Below are 17,197 nucleotides of genomic sequence, written 5' to 3'. Positions count from 1 at the left end.
ATTAATTTAACCAATAGCCACCCTATCATAAACAAAAATTATACTATCCATGGAATAGTGTAGCTATTTGATTGTAAAAAGATTTAATCGGTTAAGTAGTTTCATAGATTAGCCCGAACAAACAGGCAATGTTGAGATTCTTTGATATATATTATAGATCAAGATTTGAATAAAAAATTATTCTGAAATTGACAGGTACAAGACCTATTTCGTGCAATCGGCTGGAGTTGACTAAAATATAGTTCGATAACAATTTGGAAAATACGTAGTCTAAAAAAAAAAATTGCACCAAACGTTATCAGTCGAATGCTATTTTATTGCAATCTAATATTCAAATAACATACAATATTTTATATTGAATGCATCTCTTGCTGAGAGTAGTCATAACGCTGCACAGTAATAAATATAAAATATATTATGATCTTATATATTATTTAAACCATGGATATAGATACATAGAATCTGATATTCTGATATATATATAGTATAGATGTTAAATTGTATGCTTTATATTTCAAAAAGAGAATAAATAAATAATCTCAACAGCTTCAGCTGCTCACAAAACGAAAAATTAAAATTTCTCTTAACAGCTGTTTAAAAAAAATACAGAGATAACTATATTATATGGGTACCTACGTTATGTATTAGAAAGAAACAGATGAATTCGGCTCCAAGGTCATGATTCATTGTTATAATATCGATGCTATGTACATACAGCACAAATATAAGTATAATATGAAAATATTATTATCGTAGTGGACATTAGAAACTAACGAACGGTTTCCCGGGATACAGACAGTCAATATTCCAGCACATTATCGTCATCTCGAAAATACATATTTGATCGTTATTGTTATTAGGTTCCGGTACCAAAATGAACCAATGCGGTAGTTCACTGTTGCCAAAAATACCTGGTATCTACCAGTCGTACATGGTGAGTTCTTTTTCATTTTATATAGGTCATTTTTATATTGTCTATATATTATTACTGCTGATTTTCTCGGAACGCTATACAGACGTAGTTTCTTGACGAATCGTATTTCTGTACAGATACGATAGGTAAGCAGTTAGGTAGTTAATAGGTATATCATACGGTATTAAAAAAATGTTTAGCGACTGTGTACCGCAGTGTACCTCAAAGTATATGTGCCAAGGAATAAGTATGGATTAAACCGCGGCGTGACGGTGTCTATATATTTACAGGGATGCTGAGAAACATTATCTGGTCTAAAACAAATATTGGAAGACTAAAAGGCGGCGTGGTAAACCTTATGATTAGTCACGCTCTGACTCGGTGAAAGGCGCCGTGGGAAAACCGTAACTCGAATAGGGTCATAGGGAGTAGGATTTCGAAAAAGTCTCGGTACCTCTGCCGAACAAGGCCGACACCTGTGCTAGCTCCAATCCGTTAAAAATAACATCCTATATAACGCATTGATATAGTGACTTCATCCACTGACAATGATTGTTTAATGCAATATGTATTGTGTACAGAAAATAAATACCTACTGATAATTATAATATTGTCTTATTCGGACGACGCCTCCACCACATAAGTATATACCTTCTTCAAAAGTGTCACATTATTCCATTAACATCGTCGAGTCATGATCATTTATAATATGCATAATGATACTGTCTTCAAACAATAAATATAACTATAATGAAGGCCGTAGCTGAAAACAAATTTCGGGAGAGGGTTCGATATTATTTTTAAATAGAAATACAGGATAATCGTAATTTTCACGTTGATAATGTAAATCTTGTTTATTCTTTTTATTAAAAATATACATCATCATTCTAGTATTTAATTTATATTATAGGTAATTATTTATATGCATAAAAAATTATTCTCATTACCTATATATTAAAAAGTAGAAAAAAAAAATAAACATAAATACATATTGTTCTAATAATAAATTTACAAATAATTATTAATTTATACACATTACACTTACAACTTTTTGAGTTCGATGTCCGTATATATAAGTTCAGATTATCTGTGACGACCACAACACCTATCTAGCTTATCTTACCTATTAATCCAAATCTTTATTTCAACGTTGAAATAAAATAAAATGATACGTTTTATCCTATTTCAAATTACTACTTAAACGAAAACATTGATTAAATATACAGTTTATGGATATTTCTATAAAAAAAAGCTTAAATAAATCAAACCATGACGTAAAGTAATACGGTATAACTTTTTAGTTGTCAAGGTTAGCATGAGAATTATTTTAATAATATTAACAAATGTTTGTATTTATCCCCTTATTATTATAATAACCTACTGAGAATTTTCAACTTTGACTTCCCCGAGGTCAAAAGTAACAACTAGATCCAATTTGCTACCAGAAACCTCCATCGAAGTAGATGATCGAAGAGTTTTTTTTCTATAAAAGGTGTCTTCAGGCAACAAATGAATAAACACACATCATTGTCACCCCGCTCAGAATCTTTTATCTATTGAGATATCGCCTGGATAACGAAAAAAATCTCCCAATACCTACCTATAAATATATCAATTGGCATCGCAAAAGATTTTATTATATTTATGTATACTTTTTTTTTTTTTTGAAGGACTAAAAAATGTTCTTCAATTTTTAACGGTGTTCAAATGCGATGTATACCTACGTATACATTTTTTAAAGAATGTTTGACACTTTTTTACAATCGAATTATGTTTCGACATATTATTATCATTGTCTCGGCTGTATCATTTCAAACCGGGTGAAGTGAGACTACAACGCGTATTTTATATTATTATTACATATTATATTATATGTTTCCCACGTCGAAAACCGTCCATCATCTCGTGCCTGGTACGCGTTAAAATAAAATAAAATAAAATTTATAATAATATATATATCGTCGGTTCACTACAGCACGTATTTACAAAATAGGCAGATATCATAATATAATATAGTATACTTTTAGCTGACAATCTCTACGAAGCTCTTGGTCCTGACCCCGACAACACTCAGAAGATATTTACCTTTTTAAAATTATCTAAATTATATAACCTAATCTAAACACACCTTCACACCCCAAGCTTGAATTGTATAAATATCCCTCCTTTTATCACCATATGTTAAATTTAACTTCAGCCAATAATCTATGTTGTTGCGGCTTAATTTTAAATAAAAAAAAAAAAAATATAGTATACGATATTATATTATAGACTGGTATATTCGCGTCCGCCGCCAGATTAATTATCGAACAAATCAATTTTCAGAATTTGAGTGAAAAAATTGATAAAGCAAAAAAAAAAAAAAATCTAAGGAAATATATTTTTCGTCGAGCAAATAGTGCTTGTGTATCTATATATAATATTATTATACGTTTGGACCACTCTATAGGTATACTACGACCATGTGTCCAAATCGTGTGTGTGTGTGTGTGTGTCTATGTAACTACAGCAGCTGTACTATATTTTCTACCTATACAAAAGTTTACATATATATATTATATATCGACGGCACATAACGCAAATTTTCACGGCTCCGTCGTTTGCCATAGTCATTATTTCGGTTCGCTATTTATAATAATAATAATATATCCTACGAAAACTCTGCGGGTAGCGTAAAGAGTAACGACCGAAGGTCACAGACCATAACAGTGTAATACGCCACGTACACGCGTATTGTATGTATATATAAATATACAATATCATATTTATTGCGTTATAACTTATAGCCAAACGTGAATTTCGTCTGTGCACAAATAGTCTTTGTCACCGTTTCGGCGTTTCCGCTTCCGGTCCGAAGACCGTGGTAATAATAATAATAATAATTATAACAATCAATGTATCGTTGTTATTATGTGTCTATTATATCGTGGCGTCCGTCACCGCTATATATAGCGTGTGTTTGCTAATACATTTAATAATGTCTTTAATCTATATTACAATGTATAGGTAGTAAAATATGCTAAATAATAGGTTCGTAATGTAGATAATAATATTTGTAGCAACAGCATAGCTGTATATATGTATATTATAACTCGATTTTCCTCTGGGACAAAAAAAACTATGTCAGTGTATCTCGGTATACCTAGCTCTGTGAACTGATTCTATAATATGCTTGGTATATTTTTTAAAGTGGTTCTATCCATTCCCTAAACTTTCTGTTGATACGTCTAACCTCTGAGAACAACCAATGAGTCTTTCGTACAAATTGGTTTAGTCAGTGTCGGGGCCGGCCATGGCCGCCAGGCCGCGAACGCATTCGGGGCCCCCGGCGGTATTTATGTCGAGGTGCCCCGATACTATTAAAAATATAATATTTCACTACTTATAATCATTTTTTTTTATCATTTTATGAAACAACATGTTTGGGGGCCCTTTTTAGTACCAGGCCGACACTGGGTTTAGTAGTTTTTTAGTCTATAAGCTACCTGTATAAACACTATTGCCTTGTGTTGCACATTTTTATAACGAAAATATTAGATTCTTACCGAAGCAATGATTGTAATACTGTATTAACAATGATTTGTGTTTTTTTAATGTTTGTCATTCAAATTTAGAATAGGTAGTGGAAATTCTCCGATTTTGGACATAAGCATCTTTTCTGACAGAAAAGTTAACCTAGTTGGTGTTTTTAGGACGTCATAGATTCACAAAGCAACGGCAAAAAATTGGAAATTTCTAAGCTAAACCAATTTTTGAAGAATGTATTTTATTTTTTTGATGTTGCTCAAAAACTAATTACTGTAAACATTTGAAATTTTCACTAAATATTTATATTTAAGTTTTTCATACATGGTAACATTTTAAAAGTATTGACTTTTTTTGACCAACTTATAGTATTGAGGAATGTTTCAAATTTTTTTTTAACATTAGGTTTTATCGGTAAAATCTTTTTCTTAGTAAATTTGGTAACAATTATTTATGGTTGTATTTTTTTCATTCTAATTTCGTTTTATTTAGTTATAATATATTTATTTTGGTTAAATTCGGTAATTTATCTGTATAATAGGTACTAGCTATTAATTCAGTGTTGGACACAGTTATTATTTCTTTTTCAACCAGAACTATAGGATCACGCATAATATAATACAGACATAGAAAATAAAAAAGATTCTTTGGATTCAATAATTGATAGGTATATTTCTATTTTTTACTAATCTCAAGTGTGGACTTAATTAGTTTATGCACGGTTCACTATGTCCCTGAAACCGTTTTCAAAATGAGTAAAATGAAATAAATAATGACCTTATATATATATACCTAAGAATCGACTACGTTTCCGTTAATACAAATTCCAATATTAATACAAACGTTATTTTAGTAATTTTCTCGCCAATATATTGTTCGAGCTATACCCTATACATATACATATATATATATATATATATAGGTAGCTAAGAGATAAACGCGCGCAATGTTCCGTAATAATATTATATACATTAAAATTGGAGGCAAACTATTGCAAAGTTTTATGTTTTATCCATAATACAATATTATTATGTGTTTTGACGATAAATACATTCCATTTGCATTTTTATTTTTTCACAGTTTTGCCGACGTCGTTACTGTAAGTATAGGTATAGGTACTTTCATGTGAATTAGGTATAGTTATATATTACGTAAATATATACATACAAGTTTAATAATACACGAAAGCGTTTCACAGGAATGAGTATAAACGTGTCGAACACTCAAATGGAGATTCTATTTTGTTTTTTTTTTCTTAAGTAATTTGGTTAATCGTATTTTAGTGTTTTACATACATTGATTGCAATTTTTACAGTTGCAGATGCAGAGCGTTTTGTTATTATATTTCCATGCACGATATGATTATCGCATGAAAAAGTTCCAGTAGTCTTATCTTGCTATAGTACCTACTATTTTTAGATATAGATTATAAATAACGCGTAAAATAATATTCTGATACGTATAAATTTCTCGAATTTTTCACAGTTGGTACATCATCTAGAAATATTGACCAAAAATTATTTTCAAATTATATTTTGTTACCGTAATCAATCATCGCCTAAGTCGTTCAACTCGTGCTACATACATACCTTCATACAGAAATAAAATTATTGGGGCATTTTATTTGTTAAACTTTTCCTAGCTTATAGATTTTTATGAAAATAAGTTTTTCAAAAATTCTAGTCAAACACAACAATAATATCTCAACGAATTAAGCTCGCAATTTCAAACGACATTCGTCTGGTATATACGGGAATAACGTATTAAAACGATGGTTACATAAAAAAAAATTGAATATTCTATGTAACACGACGCTTGCATTTTTTACAGGAAATCAAAGATAAATATCCAATAGGAAGTGATTTGGAATCCATCAACAACGTGAGGTTTATCAAGTCGATAGAAAAAAAAAATGAACCCTTGTTTTGTGATGCAGATGTGGCCATGGTGATGTTGGCCAAAGGCCACAACGTTATCAACAAGCGCAATTGGTTGGCGTTTGACGATAAAGAGGTAAACATTTATAGATAAACAGACGTAGGTATGTGATAATAAATAATATAGTACGCGTTTAACACTTAGCTAACACGAGATGTGTTTTGAGTAGGTATATTATATTGATTTGTCAAACAGAGCACTGAATTCATAAACCACACAATATACTTATTTTAGAACCGCTCACTTTTTTTTTTAAAGATTGTTGTATCTAAAAATCAAAAATTTTATGGTAACCTAAAAATCAATATATTTGTAAATATATTGTTTGTTACTTATCTATATATTTATTTGAAAAAAATAATAGGTACAAAAGAAATTCCCATCATGTAACTATTATGTAAGTAGGTAATCATCACAATAATTATAGATTATAGATAACATTAGATTTATATATTTTTTCTACGTATTATTATTATACAATAACGATTTCATCTGATTTTCGAACATATAAGTAATTTTTTTATTTTGGGGCGCTGCAAGAATATCACAATTATTATTTAAAACAAAATATAACGCTTTTTGGTAAACTTGGTAAAAGTTTTCGGCGTCAGGAACACACGAGGTTCGTTGGTTCAAAATAATGTGCGGTTTTTGGATGCGCAATGACTAATAAGTCGATAAAGTGTGCGGTTATGTGTATCGGTGTTTTTGGAGTCGAATTCGCAAGATTTTGGATGCAACCGAGAAGAACATAACGTCACACAATATTGGTACACACACCATGAGAAAGAAAAATATCTACTTAAGCACATGAGTTAGGTACCTGCCAGCCATAAGTATATTTGACGCAGTAATTTAATATCTCGTTGGGACTCGGTACATATTCTTACATATGTTGTTTAAACATCATAATATATATATTACAAAATGATTCCAATCGTGGACAGCAGATTGATGGGCTAGATATCTGTTATAACGAGTGTATATAATAATAAACCGTGTATGGAATTATTTCTGTAGAATGCTCTCGAATTTCGATTATTATCTGCTGCCTCGCAGAAATTTTGGCAGGTAAACAGAAGGTTAGCGAGGGCAGTGCGTGAGTACGAGAAGTGTACCACGATCAATACGATGTGCGAACGGTTCATTTTGGTAGTTTTCTTTATTTATTCTTTTTTTTTCATCTGTTGTACGAAATTCGATTTCATTACAAACAAAGTAAACGTCCGCTGTAATTTGGGGTATCGTTTTACTTATTTGGTTTCGGTCCGGTTTTAAACGACACGACTGTACGGTTTGTGTACTGAACTATAGAGTAGCGGTGTACATTAATACAATCAATTCTACTCGATCCGAACAGAAAATAAATGCATATAATGTTTATGCAGTTTGGAAATAAACGAAGAAACGAATGACACGAGTCGAACATATATATATACATGATATTATTATGTTGTTTGTATTATAGGTTCTCACTTTTCATGCTTTTCACAAAAAGTCTGGCCGTGGAGGCTACGCAGGAATAGATTACATTCTAAAACGGCTCAATATCATTTATTTTTTGGTGGACGAAACGATTCAAGTAAACGAGCCGTCGAGATCGAACAGCGGCTGCCCACAAGGTTCTCATACAATTGTACCTATTTATAGTTAAAAATCCATAACGGGTTTAAAATTAAAAAAAAAAAAAACGATTTTAATTTTAAAACACACAATTAATGCGTAGTATAAATAAAAAAAACACGGAAAATAGTGATAATAATATAAAGAAACTGAAACATAAATAATATATTTTTTTCGGTATACGGACTATATAGAGCTTTTAAATAGTTAAAACAGTTGAATAATTATGATACGACCCATAACGATCAAAATGAAATGTTGAAGGGTAATAACCTTTCTTATTATAAAACACGTATAACAAGTTTCATATGAAAATGTATATTAAATTTGAAATTATGTTTGTATTTTATTATAATATTAATTAAATCGGTATTAGGTTGTTTCATAAAAAAACAAAAAATACCGTTACCTGGCTGTGATCAAGAAACTGGGCCCTATTACAGGCTACCCGATTTAGTTGTCGGCACTACGGTCATCTTTTACGGAAAAGAGTTGAGAATCACAGGTGTCGACCCATATACTAGAGATTTCTTGCACACGATGGGAGTACCTGCAAAAGAAAACGAACCGATTCCAGAAGATCCATATTTTGAGTACAGGAAAAAAGTGATGTACTGTATTATTTTGCATGCGATCAGTTATTATTAGTATTATTATTATTATTATTTGAGAATTCCGAATTCCGATTATAATAATAATAATAATAATATAATATTCGTATCGTGTAATCCACATTGCAGGACAACAGCGTTTTAATATTGCAATTTTTCCAGACCGCTTTGGATGTCACGTCAAAAAATAAAGCGAATATAGCAAGGAACCTACCTCCGAACGGCTTCGACACTCTGATCTTGCGATTTAGGGGCTATTGGGATGACCGTAACCAAATGGAGGGCGAATTGCATTTCTATGAAGTCCTTTATTACCTCGTCGACGATACGATGGAGTTAGCTGAAGAAATTGTTGATGAAAACAAAGTTACTGGAATACGTCGTAAGATAATCGTGAAAAGACAACGGTTACCAAAAGTAAGTATACAGATTATATGCTGCATAACTTTATATACATATACACGATGGTTCACCAAGCGTACTCACCCCCCCCCCCCCCCCCCACTTTCTTCTTCAATAATGCAATTATTTAATATCTGATTTTTTTAAATTTTTATGTGTACTTTAAGACCATTATAATTACCATTATATGCTATCTGAAACAAGACAGATAAGATACATTATATACAAACTGTGGCGATTTATTTTATATATACCTAATAATTATTACTTTATATACATACCGATAAAACAGCATGTTTAATTAGTTATAATAATGTATAATACGTGTCATGACATAGGACATAGCCATATTATAACTACTTATTTTTGACTATTATTTAAGTTTAAAATAATCAGTAAATATTGTTCTCCATGTTAAAATCAATATTAAGCTTCTTACACTATTTCTACTGACGTCTAAAACTAATAAGTAGTATTATTACAAGCGAAGGAACCAATATTTAGTATGTTGCGTTAAAACCTAAAAATACATTTAGATTTATGTTACTGCAATAAATTTATATGCAACATAACATAATTAATTAAGTGATAAATGATATACGTAGGTACAATGTACATAATGACATATAGATACGTATATAATATTATGATTAAGGTACTTATTTAATTTATCTTATCGATATGTCATATCACAGTACATACTGAGTACATAAAATATATTTATACGGTTTGTATATACTCGGTTTTGTGTTTTGTCATAGATTGAAAAATATCAAATTTTTTTTGCCACAGTTTACATAACGACTTTTAAAAAAAAGGTTAATTTTTCCTCTGTTAACATGCAATCTTTCAAATGTCAACTTTCTCTCTGTCAAACCCCTTTTTTAATACAGTAAATTATTTAAGCGGATAATTTGTCATGATTATATTGACATGTTAAATTGAAAATACTAACGAGAATAGTTTTGAGTTATTTAACTTTAATAAATGATAATAGGTCCATATTGGTGATTTAAATATTTCACTATTTTTGTTTATCTATCATTTAGACAAATAGTCGAGTTTAACAAATATTAAATCCAATATTATTATAACTATTTTACATTTTTTTAAATCCATTTTTTTAGGATTACTATTTTTAATAGTATATATGTAATAATAATTCAACTTTTAATAGCAAAAAAAAACGTGTTTAAATTTTAAATTGGGGACAAAATTAAAAAAAAAAAAAACAAGTTTGTATTGCTACAAGACACTCCTTCAGTACATAGAACAATATAACTATAAAAACTTGAAAGTAATGACTATAGGTTGGTATATTTAAAAATTTTAACAATCAGAATTCGAATAAATGTATTATTAAACGAAAAATGGGAATGTCCATTCTTATATTGAATCATTCTGTATATTATATAGCCATATAGGTAGATTACCTTGAACACCGAACAATAAGACAAACGGACAAAACTTACTTTTTATTGAATCTTAAAGTTTTAATTATTTTACAACGGTATTAGAATGTGTTTCAAAACGCATCGCTGTGTGGCACATAATATAGTATAAAATACCATTGTATGAACATGTTTGTTGCATTTCCAGGAAGGTCCGTGGTGTTTACAGCCTGGCCACAATGTCAAACAAGACATACTTAACGTTATGACGACAAACAAAAATACGTTTTACTATACAATGGATTCTCAGCTTTGGGATGCACAAAAAGTGTCGTATTATCATTGTACAGATTTGTTCATCGGACAAGTTCTAAACGTGTATAGTCGCTCTATCGTCCTGGTTTCGTGTGACGAATTTACCAAAAGCTTTTATACAAATGTATACAAATTAGGTTAGTGTAATTATTAACAGATTAAAATTAAATTTAGAAAATAATAACATAATTCTATCAACAATCGAGTAAATTTGATAGAATGAATTATATTGATTTATTTTCAGTATCAGTTATATTATGTTATAACTATATGCTATTTTATTCTGAGCTTAGGAAAAAATTTATTGATTTTAAAATGATATGTTTTTATTGTGATATTATGTATACATAATTGACGATTGTTGGTAGAAAAAAATGCTTTGATTATCTTTTCTGGTAGAAAAGTGTATCTAGATCAACTTTTAGAAGATCAGAATAAAAATCTTCAATAGGTACCTACGTTCAAGAAAATCCGAAATAATAAGTTTTTTTTACGCAGAAATAGTTTTTGACAAAGTGTTTTTATTTTGTTGTTATATTCAAAAACAAATAATCTTAAATACTTAAAATGTTTATAATAATGTTTAGCATTTACTATGTATGGTATAATTTTCAAAATATTTTGATTCTTTAAGATATTATTATTTATAGACATAAAATTTAATTTATTTTAGATTTTTTCAATAAGTATTAATAAAAATGCTTATTTCAAAAGCCTTGAACATATAAAACAAAGTTCCTTATTAGTAGTTTATTTTGAAACCAAAAATTAAATAACAGTTTTTTCATAGATACCTATTCTAAATTAAAATTTTGACAAAATTAGACACTGTTTATAATTATACTCAGAATAAGAACGTTTCGTGCTCGCGCATACAGCATAGTGCTAGGTAATGGTCTATTGAGTAGTGTAAATGCGCAAACTAAAACAAGATTTTATGCTCCACCAAGACAAGTGCTTATTCCAAATTGAGTACAGATATTTCAGTGAAAAATAACAAATTTTGGTATTTTGTTGTAATTCAAAAATATTTTTCGTAGGAACTTTAATTTTTTACGAATATTATGTATATATATTAAACAGAGAGCTATAAAAAAAAGTCAGTTTGACTCAAAAACATTGCATCTTAATAATTGTACAAAACACATTAAATAGTAAATATTAAAATTTTGAACTGTTGATAATACTCTTATGCTATTTTAATAAATACAGTATAATGTCAATGATAATTGTTAAATATTTGTTATTAGTTATTATTTATACCTAATTTAGAAGAAGGTACTTATAGTTGATTTAAGTATTTATAATTGACATTAACGTTTATGTTTAACACTGATAAGTTACGTTTTAGGAACCTTCAATCCAATAGAAGCTCCTAAAACAATGAGAGAAATCGAAGAAGAAATGTTGCATCAAAAACGAGTAGAAATAATTTTGAAGAACTATGATGAAGTACTGAGAAAACGTTTGATTAAACACGGAGGAGTAGGAATAATATTTGGCTTTCTAATTAAAATGATAACCGATGATCCGATTAATCAAGGTAGAAATTTCATGTTGAAGTACTATTTAGATGATACGGAATTCGCTATATATGAATACAGGGAAACAAATTCAGGTATGATTTAGTTCTTTGAAGTGAGCACTTATTTTACTAAATTGTATTGATAATAATTTGATGATTAAGAAAAATAAAACTATTATTAATCAATAGAGATTATCTACGTTTAAAACATTTTTAAGATCAAAATACACTTAGTAATATACTAATATATGCTAATAAACTATCTTCGCTTAGAATAATTGTTCGTACCCAGACAATATTAGTTATCATTGAATTCAAATTTTACATATCCTATAGATATAGTATATTACTGTGACTTTACACTATGATAAGGAACACTCGACATCTATCAGACCTATTGTATAGGTAAAACAAATTTGTACCTGATTTTCCCATTATTTTTACTTTTAGGATTTAGCTTAAATATTTTCATATACTGAGTATAATATAATATGTATCTTCGTAATGTTGAAAATAATAATTTATTGCTCATAATTTTGCATTTTTACTGTAGCACATTGTATTTTATTATCAATTTATTCTGATGTGCTTTTTTCAAGGGATGCGCGGTGGAATGTTTCGTTCAAAACGTGGGTTTAGTGAAAACCAAGATCAGGCAGATTTATTCATTTTTCATCAGTTAGCGGTTGGAGTAAAAATTTGTATTGACGAATTCAAGTTTATTATCGTCGATATCGACGATAAGACATTGCAGTTCATGATCGACCATCCAAAAGAGGTAAATATTAAAAAATAGGGTAAATTTTAAAGTAAAATTACAATTCTTTCAGTTCTCACACAGCAATTTGGTCACAATTAGAAGCAAAGTGCGTGAATTGATAAACAATCGATTCCCGAGCTTAGACGAATTTCGAACGAAATATTTTCAGGATCGAGAATTGGTGGACAGAGATGAATTCAGAAACGTTTTGTCTTTTGAAGGAGAACTGGATCCTCACACTGGAGCAGTACTGTCACTAATACACAAACGCCCAGATCCTTTTGAACCTTTTACGGATGATGTGTTTAGAAGCGTAGTGCAAAGCGAATTGAGAAAACATTGTTTTATACATTTTGATGGCTTAAAGAATAATTTCAGATCCAGAAAATCGAAATCCGACCAAGTAGGATACATTGAATGCAGTAAAGCAATCAAAGCGATGAAAAGCAATAGAATTTCGTTGAGCGAGGAAATAACTGATATTCTTGTTAATAGGTAAGCAATAAGCATTGAAGAATATAATATGACGTACACCCTTAAAATGGTAACTTTTTTTAATTGCACGTGCTCTTAAAATGTCTCTGTGCGTCACTGAATAATAATACTAATATGCTTCGGATGATAATATTCAATAACTGTAAATTGTAATATGGCTTTCATTCGTAATTTAAATCAAATTCATAGGTCCCTATGCTAAGCTCAATCTCAGATGAGCAGAATGTCTATAGAAGTTATGACTAAGATCACTAGAGAAAATTTTTTTTTTTCTCAATAGTCATTATGGTCATTCGTGATGATAAACTCTGGTGTACAATAATAAATATATCGTTGCAGATTCAAGGACACCAAAAATGGATGCAGCGTAAACTACGAAGAAATGGTGGAATTTATGGATTACGTAAAAAATCCGGTGGAACCTCCGTCCAGATTGGCCAGGGTTAGTGTGTGAACGACTATTATATATTGCAGGGTACCGTGAGGGCTATGGAGGTTTTAGTATCGATAGGGCCAAAGGGGTGGTAAACTATGGTAGTATAGCGCATTGCGAAGATTTATTAGTTTTACCCTTATCAAGGGTGCAAATTTATCTATTTAAAACTAAATACCACTGAAGCTTTCGGAATAGCTTATCATTCATAATTTTTTGGTAGTATTATACATTGGGTTTTGTTGTTAGTACCCTTCAGAATAACTACTTTAGTATTATTCAAGTAAGTAACTATCTTGTGCAGACCCAAGCTATTTAATTAAATTACGGCCTGCAATAAAATTAAATTGTACATTCTAAACTCTAAAATTCTATAAACAGTGAATAAAATAAACGTCACTTTTCACCTTAACTTAAGATAATAATAAAAGAAACAGAGAGGAAACGTTCATCAACATCAAAAACAATATTAAATCAAATAAATTAATCAAAAACTAAATAAAACAAATATTATTATCTGATAACTTAATAAATATATATTACATTTAATATAGTATTACTATGCTAATGATATGAATGATTGGTACAAAATAAACTATATGAATTGATTCTAAAACGATATAAGTTTAAGAAAAACGTTTCGTTTGTTTCATTAATGAACTTTTTTCTACAATGGTAACCCTTTCCTAACAAAATATCCTGTTTCATTTTATTATTCTCCACTAAATTTAGTAAATAGTTGACAATATTAATATTTTAAATTATTATCATTAAAAATGTATGCTGACCGCAAATAATTTTCAAAAATTTCATTTGGCTGTTTCTAAAATCCTAGCGAGGAACGCTGGTCTAGACCGTAACATAATCACAATAAACGAAACCGTTTTTCGGTCGTATACAAGCACAACCGTTATCTGTTACAGGAACTGTTGTTCGTTAAACCCAAAAAAGTGTTGGTCCGAGTGAACGAGTTCATAGATGGCCTGCGGTCGGAGATTCAGTGAATAGCAAAACGAAAAATGAAATTCAAGTCAAACTATGATGTTATAAACACACAAGCTTAATGAAAAAGTTAAGTCTAAAAAAATATTTTTATACGAAAAATAATCTGCGTTATTTTATTGCATGACGAGTTAGCCAATCACCATCGAACGTAATAATAAAAATAATAATACCATCGAGTCTGGCTGAGCATGGCATATTACGATCTAAGAATGCCAATTTGACACACATCACAAAACGACTTCTATATAATATTATATTCGGAACACGTTGCCCGCTGTCGTCGTTATACTACTACCAATAATAATAATAATATTTTATTGAATTATATTAATATTTATTATTATTATGGGCTCTCACAGCAATGGTCAGCGTGCGTGCGTGAGTGTGGGCTTCATTAGCTATTCAGGAAGCGATGACCAACATTTTAATTCGACTGAAGCTATAGGTTTTAGCGGACAAACGCGTGTCGTGTGTTTGTTGTTTTTGGTATATATATATATATATATATATATATAATATTTAATATATTTTTACGTGTACGGTGTACACATTTTACCAGTCTGACCGGCCTTGGTGGCGGTCTGGGCAACGAGTGGGTCCTGTACTACTCATATAATATAATATACTATCCGGACGAAGAACGGTGCCGCCGCCGCCGCCGCCGTTTCGAGCAAACCGCATTATTTTATAGTTTCCCGACACTGAGGTGCCCGCAAGGTCGTGTTAAACTACCAGACTAGTACAAGTATGATAAGTAAAACTGGTTTGAAACACATGCGTATAAAATGCAATATATATATATATATACCGATGCACGTTCGGAGCTGTTTAGGTATAGGTACGTATTTATAACATGAAATGTATATACGTATCCGACTACGTTTGGGTATGGGAAAACGGAAGCGAAAGGGAAATCCGGAACTCTAGATCATTTTGGGGCACAGCCCACACGTTAATATAATATTATTAATACATATCTGTCATAAGATATGCGCAAACCGCTACCGTAGGTACCCTAAAACAATCGATTCGCACGGTTTATCAGCATGAAGGCGCTTCATTTCCCAAGGTGTAGGTTGCATGCAATCGCACTGCAATTTTTCGTAAAATTCAAGGCCTGGGGGAGGCGACATGGAAGGACAGTATATCATCGTCGCGAGCTTATATTTTTGAAATTATTCCGATAGTGAACTGGTTGTTACGTCTTGATAGTCTTATCTACTTGTTTATGATCTGCAAGATTTACTTAACCTCCCTTCTACGATTCTTTCATTATTTAATTATTTAATTATTGTTATTATAGATAAAATACTATTGTACTGTTGGTATTATTATTATTATATTATTACGAAAAAAATTGTGTAATGATAATTATAAGCATATACATTCATATAAACCGTATAACTATCAATCACTTTATTATTTTTACTTTTATACATAATATATTATGATTATATATAGATTTATTCATACAATAATATACCTATACCTACCAATAAATTATAACCAATCTAAGAATTTAATTCGCTAAGTATATGACTATAGGCGGTAGTAGGCATAGTTGGAAATAGTATATTTTTTTAAGGCCTGTTACCAACAACTTTTTCTGTATACATTGAAAAAATCTATAATATGGAATTATGTCGATGTATGGTGTAAGACCTCTAATAATACGAGACACAGTAATATTTAAATGTTATAATATTATAACATTTATTTTATTTTATATACATACGCTGAAACACTGACCTCTTCACACACAAACCGTTTCGCACTACCGTGAAACGGATTTAAATCTCGTAGCAGTATTATAATAATATATTATAGTTGACCGCCATATTATCGTTATCCGCCCGAGGAGTGAGAAAACCTTCGTTTCAAAATGTTTTTGGCAAACGGCCAGTGGCCACGATCGCGCAAAGCGGTAGTATGACAGCGTACAACTCGAAGGTTTATTCCGCCCGTGAAACGTTTACGAATACATAACAAACGTTCGCTGCCGTGTTCCCTACGGTATAAATAATATTATTTGTATGTTATTCGACTTTGATTATGCGTTTTATGAACCGTTTATAATATTCAGCAGGCGAGTATGTAGGCGCCGTTGTAGGACTACCCGAGACTGCGAACTATTACAATATGTTATTATCAATTATCACCGATTTGCGCAATGTGTATATTATTATTACATTTATACCGTGTGTTCACCAATTTAGGAAACACTGAATTTCTCGACCGGAGATGTTGGAATAAATCGAATT

General features: G+C 30.3%; 1 protein-coding gene across 1 annotated transcript; it reads left to right on the top strand.

The window, feature by feature from the left end:
- The first annotated feature begins 874 nt into the window (after positions 1–874).
- LOC107169150 (EF-hand domain-containing family member C2-like) lies at positions 875–14,984 on the top strand. Its single transcript, XM_089215744.1, has 11 exons — positions 875–934; positions 6,269–6,451; positions 7,845–7,998; positions 8,376–8,605; positions 8,773–9,027; positions 10,612–10,855; positions 12,070–12,336; positions 12,843–13,021; positions 13,074–13,498; positions 13,838–13,940; positions 14,855–14,984. The coding sequence occupies exons 1-11, from the start codon at positions 875–877 to the stop codon at positions 14,933–14,935; spliced, it is 2,181 nt and encodes a 726-aa protein (XP_089071870.1). The 3' UTR covers positions 14,936–14,984.
- The last annotated feature ends 2,213 nt before the right edge of the window (positions 14,985–17,197 follow it).

The sequence above is a fragment of the Diuraphis noxia genome, unplaced genomic scaffold (assembly GCF_037042655.1).
Source record: "Diuraphis noxia isolate RWA-SAM2 unplaced genomic scaffold, SU_Dnox_SAM2 contig0001, whole genome shotgun sequence".
NCBI classification, from domain to species: Eukaryota; Metazoa; Arthropoda; class Insecta; order Hemiptera; family Aphididae; genus Diuraphis; species Diuraphis noxia.
The sequence above is the reverse complement of the archived record's forward strand: the minus strand, read 5'-3'. Positions and strand labels throughout refer to the sequence as shown.

Coding starts and splice junctions, on each gene's coding strand:
- LOC107169150 (XM_089215744.1), top strand. CDS start 875: ATGAACCAATGCGGTAGTTCACTGTTGCCAAAAATACCTGGTATCTAC. Junction 10,856..12,069: donor TACAAATGTATACAAATTAG/GTTAGTGTAATT, acceptor GTTACGTTTTAG/GAACCTTCAATCCAATAGAA. Junction 13,499..13,837: donor ACTGATATTCTTGTTAATAG/GTAAGCAATAAG, acceptor ATATCGTTGCAG/ATTCAAGGACACCAAAAATG.